Source organism: Drosophila melanogaster, chromosome 3R (genome assembly GCF_000001215.4).
Source record: "Drosophila melanogaster chromosome 3R".
In the NCBI taxonomy this organism is placed as follows: Eukaryota; Metazoa; Arthropoda; class Insecta; order Diptera; family Drosophilidae; genus Drosophila; species Drosophila melanogaster.
This window is the reverse complement of record NT_033777.3, coordinates 29,707,255-29,725,015: the sequence shown is the minus strand read 5'-3', so window position 1 is coordinate 29,725,015 and position 17,761 is coordinate 29,707,255. Positions and strand designations below refer to the sequence as shown.

At 45.4% G+C, this 17,761-nt stretch overlaps 7 protein-coding genes and 2 long non-coding RNA genes across 11 annotated transcripts; 4 read left to right on the top strand and 5 right to left on the bottom strand.

Annotated features, from left to right (window-relative positions):
* The first annotated feature begins 65 nt into the window (after positions 1 to 65).
* On the top strand, positions 66 to 857 carry Naa40 (N(alpha)-acetyltransferase 40). Its single transcript, NM_143458.3, has 2 exons — positions 66 to 520; positions 577 to 857. Exons 1-2 carry the CDS (start codon positions 150 to 152, stop codon positions 812 to 814), a joined length of 609 nt encoding a protein of 202 aa, NP_651715.1. The 5' UTR covers positions 66 to 149; the 3' UTR covers positions 815 to 857.
* On the bottom strand, positions 790 to 1,853 carry Pcd (pterin-4a-carbinolamine dehydratase). Its single transcript, NM_058012.4, has 3 exons — positions 1,660 to 1,853; positions 1,428 to 1,578; positions 790 to 1,169 (listed from the first exon to the last, which is right to left on the bottom strand). The coding sequence occupies exons 1-3, from the start codon at positions 1,785 to 1,787 to the stop codon at positions 870 to 872; spliced, it is 579 nt and encodes a 192-aa protein (NP_477360.2). The 5' UTR covers positions 1,788 to 1,853; the 3' UTR covers positions 790 to 869.
* A 149-nt stretch (positions 1,854 to 2,002) lies between these two features.
* Positions 2,003 to 2,478, bottom strand: CG34296 (uncharacterized protein). The gene is made up of 2 exons (NM_001104503.3): positions 2,409 to 2,478; positions 2,003 to 2,352 (listed from the first exon to the last, which is right to left on the bottom strand). Exons 1-2 carry the CDS (start codon positions 2,455 to 2,457, stop codon positions 2,126 to 2,128), a joined length of 276 nt encoding a protein of 91 aa, NP_001097973.1. The 5' UTR covers positions 2,458 to 2,478; the 3' UTR covers positions 2,003 to 2,125.
* A 149-nt stretch (positions 2,479 to 2,627) lies between these two features.
* CG15506 (uncharacterized protein) lies at positions 2,628 to 6,353 on the bottom strand. Its single transcript, NM_143457.2, has 3 exons — positions 5,905 to 6,353; positions 3,584 to 3,859; positions 2,628 to 3,373 (listed from the first exon to the last, which is right to left on the bottom strand). Exons 1-3 carry the CDS (start codon positions 5,917 to 5,919, stop codon positions 2,771 to 2,773), a joined length of 894 nt encoding a protein of 297 aa, NP_651714.1. The 5' UTR covers positions 5,920 to 6,353; the 3' UTR covers positions 2,628 to 2,770.
* lncRNA:CR46108 (long non-coding RNA:CR46108) lies at positions 3,825 to 5,303 on the bottom strand. Its single transcript, NR_133479.1, has one exon. It is a non-coding gene; the product is annotated as a long non-coding RNA:CR46108 (long non-coding RNA).
* A 1,766-nt stretch (positions 6,354 to 8,119) lies between the features above and the next one.
* Obp99b (Odorant-binding protein 99b) lies at positions 8,120 to 8,762 on the top strand. Of its 2 annotated transcripts, NM_001276149.1 has the most exons (2): positions 8,120 to 8,139; positions 8,197 to 8,762. In NM_001276149.1, exon 2 carries the CDS (start codon positions 8,229 to 8,231, stop codon positions 8,676 to 8,678), a length of 450 nt encoding a protein of 149 aa, NP_001263078.1. In that variant the 5' UTR covers positions 8,120 to 8,139; positions 8,197 to 8,228; the 3' UTR covers positions 8,679 to 8,762. The 2 variants fall into 2 exon arrangements, with proteins under 2 accessions (NP_001263078.1, NP_651713.1); NM_143456.3 differs by lacking the exon at positions 8,120 to 8,139 and having other exon boundaries at positions 8,189 to 8,762.
* Positions 8,763 to 9,638: 876 nt separating this feature from the next.
* Dup99B (Ductus ejaculatorius peptide 99B) lies at positions 9,639 to 9,948 on the top strand. 2 transcript variants are annotated; one of them, NM_206582.2, is made up of 2 exons: positions 9,639 to 9,772; positions 9,826 to 9,948. In NM_206582.2, exons 1-2 carry the CDS (start codon positions 9,667 to 9,669, stop codon positions 9,882 to 9,884), a joined length of 165 nt encoding a protein of 54 aa, NP_996305.1. In that variant the 5' UTR covers positions 9,639 to 9,666; the 3' UTR covers positions 9,885 to 9,948. The 2 variants fall into 2 exon arrangements, with proteins under 2 accessions (NP_996305.1, NP_001247359.1); NM_001260430.1 differs by having other exon boundaries at positions 9,639 to 9,948.
* A 63-nt stretch (positions 9,949 to 10,011) lies between these two features.
* Positions 10,012 to 10,511, bottom strand: Obp99d (Odorant-binding protein 99d). The gene has a single exon (NM_143455.2). It carries the CDS (start codon positions 10,475 to 10,477, stop codon positions 10,064 to 10,066), a length of 414 nt encoding a protein of 137 aa, NP_651712.1. The 5' UTR covers positions 10,478 to 10,511; the 3' UTR covers positions 10,012 to 10,063.
* An 826-nt stretch (positions 10,512 to 11,337) lies between these two features.
* Positions 11,338 to 11,738, top strand: lncRNA:CR45569 (long non-coding RNA:CR45569). The gene has a single exon (NR_125292.1). It is a non-coding gene; the product is annotated as a long non-coding RNA:CR45569 (long non-coding RNA).
* The last annotated feature ends 6,023 nt before the right edge of the window (positions 11,739 to 17,761 follow it).

The following is a 17,761-nucleotide window of genomic DNA, read 5'->3' as shown; positions in this document are numbered from 1 at the left end:
ATTTCAAAAATACCAATTAAAGTTAATCTGTGTAATCGATAGCAGTCTCTATATAAGCAATAATAGTTTGTTTACCACTGTGTGCCATCCCTAATTTGCGCGGCATATTTTTAGTCGAATTGCCATTTTTACAAAATTTTAAGCAAACAATGCGGAATCAGGACGATCTAAGTCAGGGCGCCAAACAGAGATTTGTGGAGACGGCTGCCAGGGCCAAGAATCCCCTCGAATCTCTGAGCTACCAAAGCTACAAAGCCCCCAGCGGAGAGGAATTCAAACTCATCTGCCGAGCGAAGTCGGATGCGGACTCCAAACTGCTGAAATGGGCCTTTAAGCTGGCCGAGACGAACGTGGGACCCTATTACAAGCAACTCAAGATGGGCTGGCAGCCCAAGATCAAAGCCGCCGAGCTGAACAAGAACTGGGCTCGCTACTTGGTGGCCCAGAACGAAAAGAAGGAGAACGTGGCCTACGCAATGTTCCGCTTCGACATGGATCACGGGGACTGTGTCCTGTATTGGTGGGTATTCCATAAGTAAAGCCCTTATGCATTAATTACGTAGAACTTCCTTTCAGTTACGAAATGCAAGTGGCTGCAGAGTATCGTAGAAAAGGCCTGGGAAAGTTCATCATGAGCACTTTGGAGGACTGCGCTCGCCTGTGGCATCTGGAAAAGGTCATGCTGACCGTTCTCAACAACAACGAAGCCTCCATTTCCTTCTTCAAGCAACTGGGCTACGTCAAGGACGAGATCTCGCCAGATGTCCTGGAACAAGCCGACTACCAAATCTTTAGCAAATCGATGCTAAGCTGAGTATTTATTGGACACCGAAGATTATAGATATTTAGCAACTAGTATAACAATGCGTTTATTTCAACAAATTGGCCGTGGTCTCCAAGTGCGTGGCCATGCGAATGTCCTGCGAACTGAGACCGCCCACGTCGTGCGTGGACAGGGTCACGTCCACCTTGTTGTAGCAGTTGAACCACTCGGGATGGTGGTTGATCTTCTCGGCCAGCAATGCCACGCCCGTCATGAAGCTGAAGGCCTGGTTGAAGTCCTTCAGCACGAACTGCTTGAAGATGGCGTCGCGCCCCTCCACCAAAGTCCAGCCGGCGTCCAGGAGGGGCTGCAGCTTCTCGGCGCGTTCCTGTTCGTTTAGTCGTACCTAAAGGGCAGCGAGCAACAAGTATGTGAGTGTTATTGATTCATACGATATATATACAAAATAATTTGTGAGCGAAAAACCTCCATTTCTGGCCAAAATCACAGTGATTCTATTTGTTAGGGCATAAAGCACTTTCCGAAAGTCCAAACCTGTCCTTGGGTGGTCGATTGATTTCAGTTGGAGGCGATAAGGGAACCACTCGATTTCGCTGAGACTCCGTTCACCTTGATCTCAAACTCACTTTCGGCTCGTACTTACCACCATTTTGCGCTTTTTCGCTGTGATTGCGGTTGCTGTTGCTTCTGTGGTTGGGGTGTTGTGGATTCTCCGGAGATTCGCACTGCCACCAGTTGCTGCCCGTGCTGCTTCTCTCGCTGCTGGCGAATACAGAACTGAGATTTGCGACAGGCTGCGCGAAAAATAAAGCTCAGATTTAAGTTTGGTATTTTTGCCCCTCCCTCCCCTTCCGCACATTCCACCTTTTGAATACCTTCTACTCGTTGCTGTTGTTGCAGTTGTGGGGAATAAACCAGCTCTGCGGCTGCTGGCAAGCAGATTGGCCACTTTCTGGCAGTTCGGCTTAATCACATTCTGAGCGCATTTAATTGTTAACAACATTTTCGATCCAAAACTCGTTTGTTCTTAGCTGCTGTTTTTGTTGCTGTTGCTGTCGGCGCGGAACAGCTGACTTGTGTCGTATGTTAGCTAACATTGAGTTAACATGGAGCTGTAAAAACTGCCAACTTGTTTTGACAACGTCTGCTAGCAACATAACTGTTATAAAGTCTAATGCCGCGTAATTTGAATTTAGATTTCTTATTGGATTTCTTATTGATTTCTAGAGATTTGACATACAGTTTATTTATTAAATGGCCTTCTCTTACATTGTTATGACATTAAAGTCGCTCTGATTATATCAAGTGTTAATATATAGTCATATGGCTGGAATATGACTATTACTTGTGCACCACATTCTCCGTCTCCCCATTTCCGTAATAGTCGTAATCCGAACTGGCGGTGGAAGTGGCCAGCTTGGGATGGTCGGTGGTGGTGACCGTGTTAACGGTTGATCCACTGGATCCAGTGACCACTTCAGGCGCCACAGTGGTTGTCTTCCTCCAACGCAAGCTATAGCGACTGCGAATGAACGGCGGCTTGGTCACCAAAACCGAGTCACCAATCGCTGCATATTGGATATTGTTATTCATTGGGTATCCAAAGACCAAAGTTGTAGCTCACCCATTCCGATGAGGCAACAGCAGAGGATCAGGAGCAGGGCCAGCTTCATTCTGAGTTCCCCTTTCGATGTTAACTGTAACTTTTCCCGGCAACTCGACTGCCTTTATAGTCCCATCAGAGCTGAGATAAACGGCTCCCAATTCCCCGACGAAAGCGAAATCGTCCCCTGGTTTCCCTGGGGAACTGGGGAACATCCATCCAAGTTCAATCACCGCCAGTGCGATTTTATGTTTTTTATTCGTTATCTCTGAATGAACTCTTACTTTAGCTTACGGGTTAAGGCGACATTGTACAATCGAATCGATATTATGCCTAAGCGAAATGGTAATAAATACGTGTGTGGAATTTTGGTCAGCCCGCAATCAGTTGTCCGTTTCCGGTTTGCGTTCCGCTTCCGGTTCCGGTTCCGGTTCCGCGGGCCGTGGACGCTTGGGTCCGGAGGGTATTGGCGGAGGTGGAACATCCGGCACCGCGCTGTTTTTGCTCTCCGAACCGTTGCGAATGTCCTCGAAACTGGGCTGCGCCGGCTCCAGATTCTCCAGGGGAAGTGGCTGTGGCGAAGGTGGACTCTGGACGGGATTCAGTGGCTGTTCCTGCTCCGCGCGCGGCAAAGTGGCTGCCCGCAGGGGATAACCCTGGCTGGGATAGTAGTCGTACGGCGGCAAGTAGTTCTGCCTTATGAAGCCCGCTTGGTCATAGATCACTGGATACTGGCTGTAAGGATACGGTGGCAGGTGCATGGGTTGGCCTCTGAACTGGGAGGGCAGTGGTATCAGCACGGGCGGCAATCCCTGCTGATTCAACGGCACTGGCATCTGCTCCTTGGGCATCTCCTGGCGCTCCACGGTTCCGGGTGGCGACGCCGACTGCGGCTGCTGCTCCACTGGCGCCTCCACCGGTTGTTGGGGTTCATATGGAGCATAGCCAGCGGGATACTGGGCGGCAGATGGCAGAGGGTAAGGGAGCTGTAATATTAAGGTTTCAATAGTTTAAACTACTATATTTCTTTTTTGAGTGCGGTTCATTGCTCTAGTCAGAGATTTCTAGAGTGAGCTTTTTATGATACCTATTATTAAATTAATCATTGTCTTATTATAGCTAGCAGTAATTTAATCTTGCGAAATATTTCGCTAAGTTTATCAGTGTTAGCAACTTAATGAAACCCATAAGCTCACCCTCTCATTTGGCGTCAATCCCGGGACAATCGGTTGGCCGAATCTCACAATCGGCGGACTGTAGAATCCGTAGGGATTGTAGGGTCCAAAGGGGGCGTAGCCCGGCTCGTGAATGGTGGGCTGGATGACCGGATAGGCGCGGCTGGAGGTCAGGTTGTCGTCGGTGGTGATGAGAGCGTTGTAGACCTTGGGCTTCTTCCTCAGGCGACGGGCGGCCAGCGAGGAATCGGTCCACAGAACAAGTCCCAGTAGCAGTAGGAGAATCAAAATGGTGTGCTGCCGAGAATAGAAATCGAAATCGAAGTCGGCGTTTATATATTGTGCATATAGAAGTAGATACAAGTGACCATTGACAGCTGTCCCTGGGTTTGTCACTACTGCTGCTGGATGGCGATCAATGAAAACCATAATCTGTCTAATTGATCGCCATATCGACAATCAATCAATGAATTGTTTGGACTACGCACAATGTGTGCTTGTGCTGGACGGAAGTTGTGCAGCTGGAACTCTGGGTGCTCTACAGGGAAGCTTGTTAGTAATGGCTTTAAAAAGCCAGGTATTACGTGTCTGTATGGACTATATGGAGTCAGAAGAAACCCACGACTTTCAAATACCAGCACTGCAGTCGTCGAAACAATCAACACATGTCAGCCTTTGTTGCGAATTCTCTACACTTCATTAGTTTTGAATTGAAATGTAGATTGTTCCTTTAATTGGATTACGGAGTAGCCGATCGAACCGGACGGCGCTGCTACCTCTTACACTGAGCGAAAAAAGTCTATTCAGAACGTGTACATCGTTCACTTGAAAAGGTTAAGGCATACTTCATTTCTACATTCCATCTTCTATTGAGAACCAATTCTTTTGCCAGTGCATGGGTTCAAGTGGAGCTATGGCAAAGGCATTTCCTCGGAGAGATGGAGTCTAGGTCCGGTTAGACGAGTTGCCCATGGAGGAGGTTTGATGGTAATGGCACTGCAGCTGGTACTGGAGCATGGAAATGCACTGGGGCGATCTGCGGAACTGTGACCGCGTTTCTGATCTCGATCCCCCGATCTCCGGATCCCCGGGGGCGGCACTCTAATTGCCGCTATTGGATTACCCAGACATCCAAGTCGGGTGTGGCTGGGCCGCCCTCCTCCTTGGATCGCCTATTGCTATTGTTGTTTGTGAGTTTGTGGTCCAAGAGACTGACTGACTGACTAAGTGACTGACTGGCAATTTGGTTTGCTTTCCAAGCATTTCACTTTGACTTTCCTCCACATCTCACCCACTCCCACTCCCAATGGCCGTGATCTTTTCACTCGCTTCGAGGGAGCAATTTTCGACGCTTTTCCTTTTCCTTTTATTTTCTAGTTTCTAGTTTCGATTTCGTTTTCGTTTTCGATCTCGTGGGCATCTGGCAGCAGTGAAATTAAATGGATTCGGCTCGAATCAGCAGACAATAATCGGTGATCAAGTGCACTCCAAGCCACGAAATTGGGCCACCTCGAGTGCCATTGTAATGCGCGTTAAAAGTGATAGTTCCAAATGGTTCAATGGCTCGGAGTCGCCTCTTGGCCATGGGTGTTTCCATAGGCTCAGTGGCGTGCCGATAAATCCAGGTGGGTGGTCACTCGGCGGTCACTCAGTGGAGGAGGGAGAATCGAGTGACGAACCCACTTGACCCATAGACGATCTTAAAACCACGTCGGTTAGTTGAGAGATTATTCTAATGACTAGTGATTTTAAAAGTTTGTGCTTTGCAACTTAATTGTTTGACAGATAGTTCAGTGTTATAATTGCATAATTGTTGTTATTTGTTTTTCAATCAAAGTAGTTAGATTAGATTAAGTACTGAGTTGATAATTTCATGATAATAAAGAGAAGCTTGAACTACATTTATGAGTAAATTTAAATATTTAATTGAATGCTATGTTTCACTTCAATCGCTTTTGCTGCATAAACGTATAGTAATATTTGTGAAATTACTAAAAGTACTGCCATTTTAAGTGATTCCTTTGGTGGGTTCTAAGCCAATCTCTTGGTTCATAGAGTCGACTGCATGTGCACATTGTTGGCTCGTTGTAGGCTGACTCAGAGCCAAATGGCGTTGGATTCATGGCTAAGACCAGTTCAAAGGCAATCGATGGCAGTGGCGTAACCTTAAACCCGGGTCTAAACTGGATCTTGGGCTGAATCTATGATTGAATCTTAGACTGGGCGTCGAAAGTGAAAGTTCCAAGAAAGTGTGGCGGCCACTAAATGCTCCCTTGTGCAACTCGATGTGTATTTAATTCAATGATTAATCAGCGCATAAAGTTATCACAGACGCCGCTTACCTTTTCCATTTGCATAGTGGCCGTGTGATTTGATTTCCCCGTTTGCTTGTGATCTGTTTCCTTGGACTTAAGTATGCAAGTGATGCAGTCAGATGTGTCAGGAAGCTCCAGAAACCGCCAAAACAAAAAGAGATATCATAAACTGTCTGATTCGCACATGCAATTGTCTTTAAAAATGCACAATTTGTTTAGCGACTGGCCGCCGACACGAAATACGAAATGACTTTGAAAACAAGTTGCTGCAAATGATAATGTGTATGAAGTGCAGTTCACTCGGGAGAACACAGATCACGATTTCAATTCGGTTGGGCCGACTTGAGTGGGATTCAGTTGAGTTGACTTCACGCGGAGACTGCCGACGACCGACTGGCTCTTTTTGCGGCTGCGCACGCGCGTTTCTTGGTTTTCAGTGGCGATTCAGTGGGCTTCTGGGGACGTTGAGCGAACGCTGGGCGCGCTCCATGGGCAACCTTTTATACCTTCGGCGGCGGTGGTGGTGGTGGTGTTGGTGGTGCCAGTGGTTATAGTGGCATAGTGGCCAAAGTGGTGGCAATGAAAAGCTGGCTAAAAGGCTGGCAAATAAACATCTGTGTTGGCTTTGGGTGATTTTTATGGGCGTACGAACAGGAACTTCTTGGAGTTGGCCTACTTTCAGCTAGCCTTGCACCGGGCATAATGACTTTTTTATGACTTCTCAGGAATAGTAAAAATAAATTTAATAACTTCTAACGACTAGCTGTAGCCGGAATAGAGTAATTAATATTAAATAGAGGAAAGGATTCGATTATAGTTACGTTTTATGGCAAATTGCTCATGCGCCATGGTGTCCTCATATAAATGGAAGTTTGCACATGTTTATAGCATAGTTCCCAAATATTAAACCATTACATTCCAGCTTCATTTCACTCAGGGTATTCCCACTTCGAGTGTATTGAAACTGAAATACAATCTGAACAGATCCAAATGCTTTTCCATTGGAGGCGGCGTTTTCATTAGCTTCGACTTAAGTGCTCGGCGGCATCAAATGAATGCAATAAACGCGGCGAAAGTGTAGAATAGGGGCGCTATGAGCAACAAACCGGGCGGGAATTCGTTCAGCTCTCGACACTCTGGAAATGCAATTGTCAATTGGCAGTTGTGGTCACAACAAGTCTTTATTCTCGGCCAAAACAAATGGGTTTACGGGCTTCACTTTCGTTGCAAAGTTCAGAATGGCTGTTCATTTTGCACTAGAAAAAGTGGTTTTAGTCATTCCATGCCAGCTGTCGGGCCCTCAACTCTCTGTTGTTAACCAGATTGTTTATTAAACAAGGTTTATATTTGCACTGACACTGGCAGAAAAATTATAAACTTTTCAATTGTATGCCAAAGCAAGCATAAGAAACTATACTAGTACTTAGTTCAATTCTAAGGTATACATTAGAATGTAAGTTTGTAACCACATTCGTTAGAATATGTGGTAAGCTTATAGTTTTTCCTTCAGTGTACTCCTCCATCTCCAGCATGATAGTTTGTTTTCATTTGGCGCAGTCACGTTCACAGTCAAAAGGTGATAAGAGTGATCCGATCCAATCCGATCCGGTCCTCACCCACACTCGTGCCGCAAGTTGTGGGGTTTGCTGAGTGCTGGTGGGGTCAGTCCCGAAAACTTGGAGGTCTGCTGGGGCCGTTTGATAAAGCATTGTGGTGGGCGGATTTTCCTTGACTTGACTTTCGGACGAAGTTTCGCTTTCCCTTTTTCTGTTTTGATTGGCACAATGAGTCTACGAACTCGGGTGACCCCAAGCCTAAATGTTTTCTTTCGAATTAAATTATTTTCACTGTTATTGAATCTGTATAGGGATAACGTTAAAAGCTATTTGCTGAGGCTAACAAAAAGACGAAGAATATCGTTTTGTTTGCGTTCTCAAACTGATTTTGCTTTCGCTGCTAGACGACGGATGGCGCCACTGCATGAACTAGTCAGGTCTCGCTCTCCCGATTTCGCCACCTCGCGACAGATGGCGCCAGTTCAGCTTGAAACTTTGATTCAATTGGAATTTGCTCAAAGTCACGTCACATTTTTGTGATAAGCCGTGATTCAGACTTGTTGATAGCCTTGCATCTGGAGTCTGGCATCTGGCAGTGGCTTTGTCGTTGCTTGGGGGCCTTTGGCCCTTGATAAGGGTAATCGGTGGGCCAGTCAATCACCCGAAATCGACCCGATGAAAGGTTAATTTCACTTTGATTGCTTCGGTAGGTACTGTGTACTGTGTCTATAAAAACAACTGCTGAGCTGGGCAAAAATTGCAGTTGCAGTTGTGACAAGGTAAACATACATCAGCATGAAGGTTCTCATCGTTCTCCTATTGGGTCTGGCCTTTGTCCTGGCCGATCACCATCACCATCACCACGACTATGTGGTGAAGACGCACGAGGATCTGACCAACTATCGCACGCAGTGCGTGGAGAAGGTTCACGCCAGCGAGGAGCTCGTGGAGAAGTACAAGAAGTGGCAGTACCCCGATGACGCGGTGACCCACTGCTACCTGGAGTGCATCTTCCAGAAGTTCGGCTTCTACGACACCGAGCACGGATTCGATGTCCACAAGATCCACATCCAGCTGGCCGGCCCTGGAGTTGAGGTGCACGAATCGGACGAGGTGCACCAGAAGATCGCCCACTGCGCCGAGACCCACTCCAAGGAGGGCGACTCCTGCTCGAAGGCCTACCACGCCGGCATGTGCTTCATGAACTCCAACCTGCAGCTGGTGCAGCACAGCGTCAAGGTCTAAAGGGAGCATGGATCCAGCCATCCAGAACCATCTGATCGCTTGTCTAAAGTTCAAGTCGTAAATAAAGTATTTGTTTAACGGCCCAAATGTTTTTACTCGCTAGTTATCTCTTGCGTTTGTTGTCGGCTGCTGTTGCATTGCACCCTCGCCTCTGCTCAGCAACAGATGGCGCCAGTGCATCGTAAGCAAACTCAGGTTTCTGATGGTCTTATATATTTATTTATATTTGGGAATTCAATTACAAGCCTAAAGTGGCTTGATATCCTAGTACATAGTGTGTTCCGGCCAAAAAACTCACTATTTTTAGAAAAAATCATATATATTTTTGAAATTTTGCTGTAACTCAGCCGAAATAGGTCCCACAATTATAAAACAGACTTTATTAAGCAGCTAATTACCACAGCTAACCATATATATCCCTTTTAAAATGTTTTTTAAAATTTTAAAATTTTGCAATTTTTTGCATTTTTTAAAAGGGGTTACATCGTGATTTTTTGCGAAAAATGAGTAAAAATTAAAAAAGTCAGACGCAAAATCAAATCGATTCTAAATTTTGCTACGAGTTTAATGATGCAGGAGATTTCCATTTCGGTACATTACTTTATTTTTTATGCCAAAAAAACCGATTATATGAAGACGGAAAATCGGAAAATGACTTGTAAAAGAAATAACACAATTATATAAAAATTATCTTTTTTTACTTTCTTTTCTTAACTAGCTTTGTTTCAAAACATATTAAGCAATAAAAATAGCTGTACCATGAATACGAATAAAGAAATGTTTTATCCTAAATGACTATTAGCAGTTGAGATGACACGAAGTTTACTAATAGGAATGGAATATAGCTGCTCCCTTCGCGATTTACATAGATATTACATATTGATTGCCTGGGCATGCCACGGCATATTCCAGTCAATTAGCTAGTTGGATATATATAGAGAAGGGAAAATGTTTCATATCGGTACAACACAATCGTTGCCAATCCGTCATGAAGACTCCGCTATTTCTCCTCTTGGTCGTATTGGCTTCCCTCCTGGGATTGGCCTTATCCCAGGATCGAAATGATACGGAGTGGATCCAAAGTCAGAAGGATCGTGAGTAGTTTAGGCTGCCTTTTCAGTAACCTACTGATTGCATATTTGAACAGGTGAGAAGTGGTGCCGGCTAAACTTAGGACCCTACCTCGGTGGCAGATGCCGAAAATAAGCATATTGTTGTAATTAATAAACAATGGGGATTACCAAAATCCAGTAGTGCAGCTAGCTAACTTAGATTCTCACCATTGCTCATTAACTCAATTATCAATCTTTTTTATGGTCTGAAGTCCTGTATTACCCCTTAGAAATTGCACACTCCTTGGGTTTATTTTCTATCACAATTGTATTTCATCGTTCCACTTCCTTTTGACTCATGAAGTCCTTGACCCAATGGCCAAACTGCCCGGAAGTGGCGCACCTGTAGGCCAGGAAGGCCCAGTCGTCCAGGTGGCTCGTGTCCTGCTCCATCCGGTTGCAGTGCTCCACCACCAGCATCAGCTCCTCCATCTGGTTGTGTCCGGCAAAGATCTTTGCTATCCGCCTGGCATTGTAGCCACTCTCATCCGTCCAAAGACCCAGTTTCTTAACCAAACACCTCAGGGTAGCAGCATCCTCTTCTTGGCTTTCTTGGCGACACTTCTCTAGATCCTCGTAGACCATCTGCGCGGTGGGTAGTTTCCAAACAGAAGCAGCTTCCGTGCTAACAGCCATCGCAATAAGCAGGCAGCTCCAGCAGATGATCTCCAGTCTCAAGTGATTCATTGCGTTTGCGACAGCTTTATGTTTGTAAATGGCCACAGTTCTGGCGAGCACGGCTCATTTATACACATAACGCTCTGGGAAGACTAGGGAAACCAGTTCTAGAAGCGACATTGGCACTAGCCTAGAATTCATGGAAAATGCGTCTACCGGCCGGTATAATTGCTGTCAGCGCGGGAACATCTGGTGTGACGCAATCGGAGTCTTTAAAAATCTCTAAAACGATGCTGTATCTTAAAATGATCCATACTTCGAGTACACCTGTACTGGGATGCGAGTTCAAGTTCATGAATGGTGACTGAGTGACTAGGCAGTTGGTATCGAGTGTCACGTATCGGTGAACAGTGCGATTAAGATGGAAATCATATTTAATGAACGGTGTCTGGTGTTTTTCCTTTTGACGGATATAAGAATAAAAAGTACTGAAAGTAATTCATTGTGCATCCAGTTGTCTTAAGTGGAACTAGAGTCTAGAATATACTTCATAATGAAATTAGTATGCCATGTTACTTAACTAAATCTGTTTACTTTAGCATACATCCCATATCCTTACACATTCTCCATTTGCCTGATTTAATCGATGCACTTCTCCATCCACAAAGAAATCGACTAAACTGCAACAGCAATTATAAGTGCGCGGCTGACTGCGCAGGGCGACAAGTTCCCAGGACTCAGGATCCAGAATCCACGACCCGCCCACTCTGCGCCCGACTGAAGGACGATTGCCGGATATTCCAATCACACGTGAATTCCCCTTTGTGGCCGTGTGTTTCTTCCACCTTTCCTTTGACTGCCTCCATGGGCATTGTTTTCCGCGCTGCGAAATCGCAAATCGCAAATCGCTAACCGCAAATCGGAGATCGGGAATGGGATATCGAAGGGCCTTCGACTTTCTCCGCCGACTGTGATACTTCATTAAACAACTCGCAGTGGCGTTTTCACGCTGCAATAGATCTTTCCGCACCACTCAACCCGTCCCATGTCAGCCGCATTTGACAAAGCTAATTTCGCCGAAAGCCAGACCTCTCCGGGCACCCAAGCCCAAACCCATTCCCCCCAGATCCACCATATACCATATGGCACATCCGATGTTCCGTATGCCATATTCCATATCCACAACCCAGACCTCAGCCAGCCAAACGCCAAACAAACACTTGACGCGACCTATTCAATTATTTCTCAATTAAATGTCGTGTAAAGAAGTCATCATCGCCGAGTCGGCATTCGTCATTGAATGCAGGGAAAGCCATCAGCCAGGAAACAGGGAGAAAATTTATGACACTTTATAAATATTTCAATAAAAACAATTTCTTTTGAGAGAAGTCAGTTAGTCTAGGGAATCTTCGGATATTACTTAGAAAAACTTTTAGATCTGGCTAAACTATTTACACTTCAAGAGCATAAAAACATCGAACTCGGATATTTCTCTCAGTGCATCCGCAAACACTTGGCACATTTGCTGATCCACAAAAGGGGCGTGGCACTGCACGAGTGTCGAAATAGTCAAAGGCAAGGTAAATTCAATTCGGTTTTTCATTTTCATTTAGCTTTGCCCGTGTCGAGATTGCGTTAGTTTGCCCAGGCAGCATTAAGCACTTAGTTTCAAAGAGTTTCCAAGGATCAAGGCAGAATGAATCGAACTAAATGGATTGGCAAATCTCAGTTCCTTTGACTTCACGGTGATTGTTTTCTGATGAATTCGCCTGGCAATCGGTGCTAAGGAATTACTATTACTAGAAGGCTTAAATACAAGTACATAACTACACAATCTCTGCAGCTTCTTCGAGATTTTTTTTCGTTTCGTTTAGATTCCCCTTTTATGGGTTCTAACAATCCTGGCCATTCAAATAAAACACTTTACGTTGTGCATAGGAGAAATGCCTTTCGAGCTTAATGGTCTGCGACTTGTTTCCTTTCAATGCGCATTGTTTCACTCCCAGCGGAGTGGCACTCCTCCACATTTCCCACCTCCGCACCGCACCGGACTCAACTGTTTCCATTCAGAGCGCAGTTCCAGCTGTTCACCTGGCCACCCACAACACACAATCGCTGGGAAATGGAAAAATGGGCAGTAGTCGTTCATTCAGACTGCTCTAATTGCAACTTTGAAACTCAATTGGGTAGACACAAGGCCACAAGGGGGCGGCCTCTATTCGAGCATAAACCACCAATTAAATATAAATGTTTGCGCTTTTCTGAGCAGCCTCCTGCTCCTTTTTTTCCCATTTTTTTCATACTCGTATGTTTTGGCCGCTTTCAATTTGCACATGGCCTGTTGTGTCCGAGCTGGAAGGTCAGTTGAGTTGCGTGATGAAAGGTGCTTCGCAGGACACGTGCTTTTTGTTTAAGCCAGGCCAGGCAGCTCCTCTTTATTCCGCCAAGGACCTGCTAACGATGCGGTCTTCCTGACCACTCGGCGCCTGCATTTTAGTGCCGACTTCTCGGGAGTCGGAGAAATGCGACAGTAAAAACTTTGAGGCTGTGGGGTAAATTTGCGCCAAAAGTTTTTCCAGCTCGCTCGAAAGTTTGCCGCCCACAAAGTTCTGCGCAAAGCGGACGGAGAAAATGCTAGAAAATTGGAATACTTTCAAAAGTTTCAAACCGAATGCAAAGGCATCTTTCATTCCGCATTCAGCTGATGGAAGATGGGCGATGTCGGGGACGGTGGTGTGTTTGGCAATTTTTCCAACTTAATTAATAATTAATTAGTGAATCTTCTGAAAGCCAAACAAGTGGCCGATGGCTGGCCGAAAGAGGGAAATTTTTATATAAAATAATTTCATGTTAAAACCTCGCACAAAAGGCCATGGCAATGCAGAGTGGCGATTGGCAGGGGCTGCACTGGAAAAAATGATTAGTTTAAGCGTATACCAGATTCACATGATTGGTACATATATTAAAGGCCACACCTTTTACTTTACTTACTTTACTTACTTACCTAAACAATGGTTATAAACAACTTACTGCATAATGTAGCACACTTTTTTCTGCCAGTGTACTGGGTAAGCCGGACACGGACTGAGCTGGAGGTCAGCGCGTGCGGCGGCTTTTGTTGACCGCACTCCGCGCATTAGCGGCTAAATTACTGGCCAGTCCGATGAGTGTGCTCGTCCGCTGGTCGAGATGGTCAAGGATGGAGGATGCAGGATGGCGGATGGCCGATGGCGGATGGAGAATGCAGGATGCAGGAGCAGGCGGCACTGCGGTAATTGGAATTAATTCAGCATTAAGCCGCATTTTCTTTGGCCAACTCTGCGTGTCCGTGGGCGGGGACATCGCGACCACCGGCGCTCCATTATGGAGTACCAACATTTTGTATAATTTTTTTCTATTCCCTGTCCCGCTTTTAATGCAATCCTGGGCTGGGTTGTTAATTAATTGCGCTTAGTTGCCGCAAATGGCAGTTGGCAAGTGCCCGTGTCCCCTGGATGGGCGTGGCCGGCAGTTAGTGGCCAGGATATGCCGCATAGAGTCATTAGCGGGCGAGCAATTAGCAGAACTTGGCAGCGAAATGCAATTGCAGGAATATCTTTGCAAGAATGCAGTGCCGCTCTTTCAACGAACTCGACATTTTATCTCGTCTCAAGCAAATGAAAAAGTAAAATATTAATGGCATTGCCCTCAATTAAAATCGCTTTTCTTTATTATTGACACAATACTGCATAGAATGTCCATTTAAGTGGAAATCAATCTTTGTGAAAAGTTATCCCAGCATAAGAGTCCAATTACTCCTAATCACATGTCAATTATGCACCCGCATAATCAGCCCCGGAATGTCTGCACTTCAAATCAAAGGCAACAATTGCAGTCAGCACCAAGCTCACATTGCAATTGCACATACACATACACATACACATACACATACTTGTGTACTTTCAGTGGCCAATGTGGCGTATGCGCAATGTGCAGGCGAAATTTGAGACAAGTGGAGGAGGTCCTTTTTGAAGGGCGAGTGAGACGGATACACTTTGTCTGCAACTTATTGATATTTAAGTTGCAGCGAGGGTGGGTCATCGCATTCAAAAACGGCCTTTTAAATTATATAAAACAAATAGCAAAAATTCAAGTGCATAGGTAATGACAAAACAAGATTCATTACATGCGAAGTTCATTTGTTTAAGAACTCTTCAATCCACCCGCTGATTGCCCGAAATCCCATCGCATCGACTTCTTGTAACACTTTGGTCTGTTTTGCTTGTACGCCATGCCACGCCCCCTGCCAGCCGAAATGTGCGCCGCCCCCTTGTGCACTGATGGCAAATGCCTTTGTTTTTCAACTGACAATCGCCAGTTTTCCTCCTGCCTGCTGCCAGTGTCTTCCATTGTCCCAAATATATTGTAGATAGTCATTGTGCTATTTTCCGCTTGATTACGGCCAAAGGATTTTTGGCACACACGTACTCACACCCACCCAACCAGGACCACCCAGCACCCACAATTTGGCATTGTTCGCAGGCATTTGACCGCGGGTTTGGCACTCGCAGCTCCACATTGCTGGTGCTCCCGCCGCCTGCTCCACCTCGGCACCTTGGCAACCATTAAGTGGATACGCTTATTATCCATTGTTGGCGTTGATATGAGCCAGATCTAACCCCACACACACATCCACTCCTCTGACCTCTGCGACCTGACCTCCGTTGCTGCTGTGTAATTTTATTCATAAACTCAACTAAAACACATTGCCGGCTTTGGCTAAGTACCGGATTTTGTGTGGGCTTTCAAATAGTGGGGATGTGTGCACTGAAAACAAAGGTAGGAAAGTACACAAAAGGTTGTTATGATATATATAACTTATCTTAAGATAATATATTTTAAACCAAACCCGACACATCGAATTGGTAAAATCTTAGCAAGTTGTTATTAGCCCCATTTAGTCTACGATTTTTGTGTTAGTGCACTGGGCAGTGGGAAGATGTTTTGTTTTTCGGGCTTATTTGCTGCTGGCAGTTGGCAAGGCACCAAAAAACACGCAGCAGGCGGCTGGCTGGTTTGGCTTTTGTGTCAATGAATACAATAACCAAATTAAATAACCAAGGTGATGCAGCCAGGCCCATAAATCCGCTGCCTGCAGGCATCGGGCAGGCAGGCAGGCAGGCAGGACTCCTTCTGCGAGTCCTTTTCGATGGGGTTAACAGCCTAGAAGCAGGGGTAGCCGCAATTAGCGTACTCAACAGCTAGTAGATCTTATCTGCGGATCATAACTCAACAATGGCCTGGGAAAATCCACTATTCCGTCGTTTTGATATCCAATTTGTTTATTTGCGTTTATTCCGGCATAAAATCAAAATAAACGCTGCAGGGCGAAGTTTCCACACATGTTCGTCCCTGAATGTCCTTGTTCAAATGGCAAACAAATAATGACTATCAACTGGCTGAGTATCTCAAGTGCAGCCTTCCCACAACAAAACTGTAGATCTGTGCATCCTTTGGATACATTCTTATCCGCAAGATGAACCTTTTTTCCACTCGACTGAATCGCCTGCGAAATGAAAAACCACTCGAGTTCCTCTAACATATATTGTGACCCCCCCCCCCCCCTCCAACACCGCTTGCATTTTCATTTGCTTGTTTACCTTGCTGATTTCTGTTTTCACAAGAAGAAAGAAATCCCTTGAGGTTTGTGAGCAAATTGCGAGCAATTTAACTGCAATTAAATTGCAATTTTACCACACACAAAGTCCGCAGTCTGCGGCCGAGTTGCCTCGATTCCGCGAATCCCCACAAAGGCGTCAGTTTTCCTCGCCAGTTTTTCCTGAAGAGGCGGCTTTCCATTGTGCCACCTTTGTGTGGCGTTGGCCAAAAGGAAATAACACTGCAAACCTTTTGCATTTGCACATTTTACAATTATTTTCGCACTAAAAAGCGGTAGAGGCGCCACGCCCCCTTCTTCTGCACGCCCCTCGACTGTGCTGTTATTTCAGATTTTCAGTTTTTCAGATTTGCACATTTCTTTGTGCGCGGCGCATAAACAAAATGGCCGCCTTCTTATCTCGCCCATTGTGCAGCGTTCGCCCGTCTCCCTCACACACCCCCTGCCCTCTCGCTCACTCGCATTGTGCAGCGGCGCGTGCTTTATAAATTGTATTTAAAAGATATTGCAAAAGCCAAACAATTCCTTTGAGCGAATGCCACAAATTATTGCTGGCCTTGCCGCCGCAGCCTTTGTCTCGACATTTTGAATCTCGAGGAGCAGAAAGGACTCCAGGATCCCCGAAGGACCCGCATACAGAGGTCCTGCCGAAGTGGCGGCGGCAGCTGGTCCTTGAGCTAGGTGCTCTAATCGCGTTTAAGCCACGAAAAGCAAGAGTTATGGCCACCACCAATGGCACTCGAGTGCTCTTTCTTAAACAGGCAGCTTTAATACTTATAACTTATAATTTAGTTAAAAATGATAGCAATTATCCTTTTCATTGGCATAACTTAGTGTAATGTAGGCTTTGTTTTATGAGTTCATTCGATTTTAATTACTTGTCAACCGAAACACCTTGTTCTACGTGCTCGAAATGCCTAATTCCCATTGGATACCTGGTTTTTATGCATGAATATTGAATATAAATATTAATTAACGACGATAGAAGACTTGGTCTGAAGTCAAGATGCCAAGATGGAGGCAAGTGCGAAAGTTGTTCTGGCTCGGCTGCCATGTGCTGAATATTTAATTTAATTTAATTAAATTCACGCTGAAAATAACTTTGCAACAGCAAGTGCCAGCCGAGCAGCGTAATGAGATAAATTTGCATAAAAATGTCTTGACTTGTCGCCTTTGCGAGCATATCCTTGCATCCTTGTAGCCGAAGGGAATGATATTTGCCATCGAGATGGTTTTCTGGTCTTCGCTTATTTCGGAGAAAGAAGGTGGCAGTCGCTAATCCTTTCCAGGCCGAAATGCTGGCATATGCCAACACCAGAGAATCGAATGCCAAATTAAATTTTAAATAACTCTCCAGCGGAGCGGCGAAGGATAACAACATTTTCAAATGTTTAAAAAATTCGCTACTTACTCGAAAGTGGAAAGATGAGCACGTGCCACGAATAAAGGACGCCGCTGGCCCATTGTCCTCGCAGGATGCTGCCTCTAATCCTGATTCCGTCGGCTTAATGTCACCAAAACATATTTCACTTTCACGCAAATCGAAAACAAATTCAACCCGCTGCTAGATACAAACTGTGTGCGTGTGTGCGTGTGTGTGTGTGTGCCTACATTTCCCATTTTCCCTCTTGTGACAAATTGTTATCCTTTCAAAGGCTCAAGTGTGCGTCAAGTCATTGTTGTTGTTGTGGTCAGTT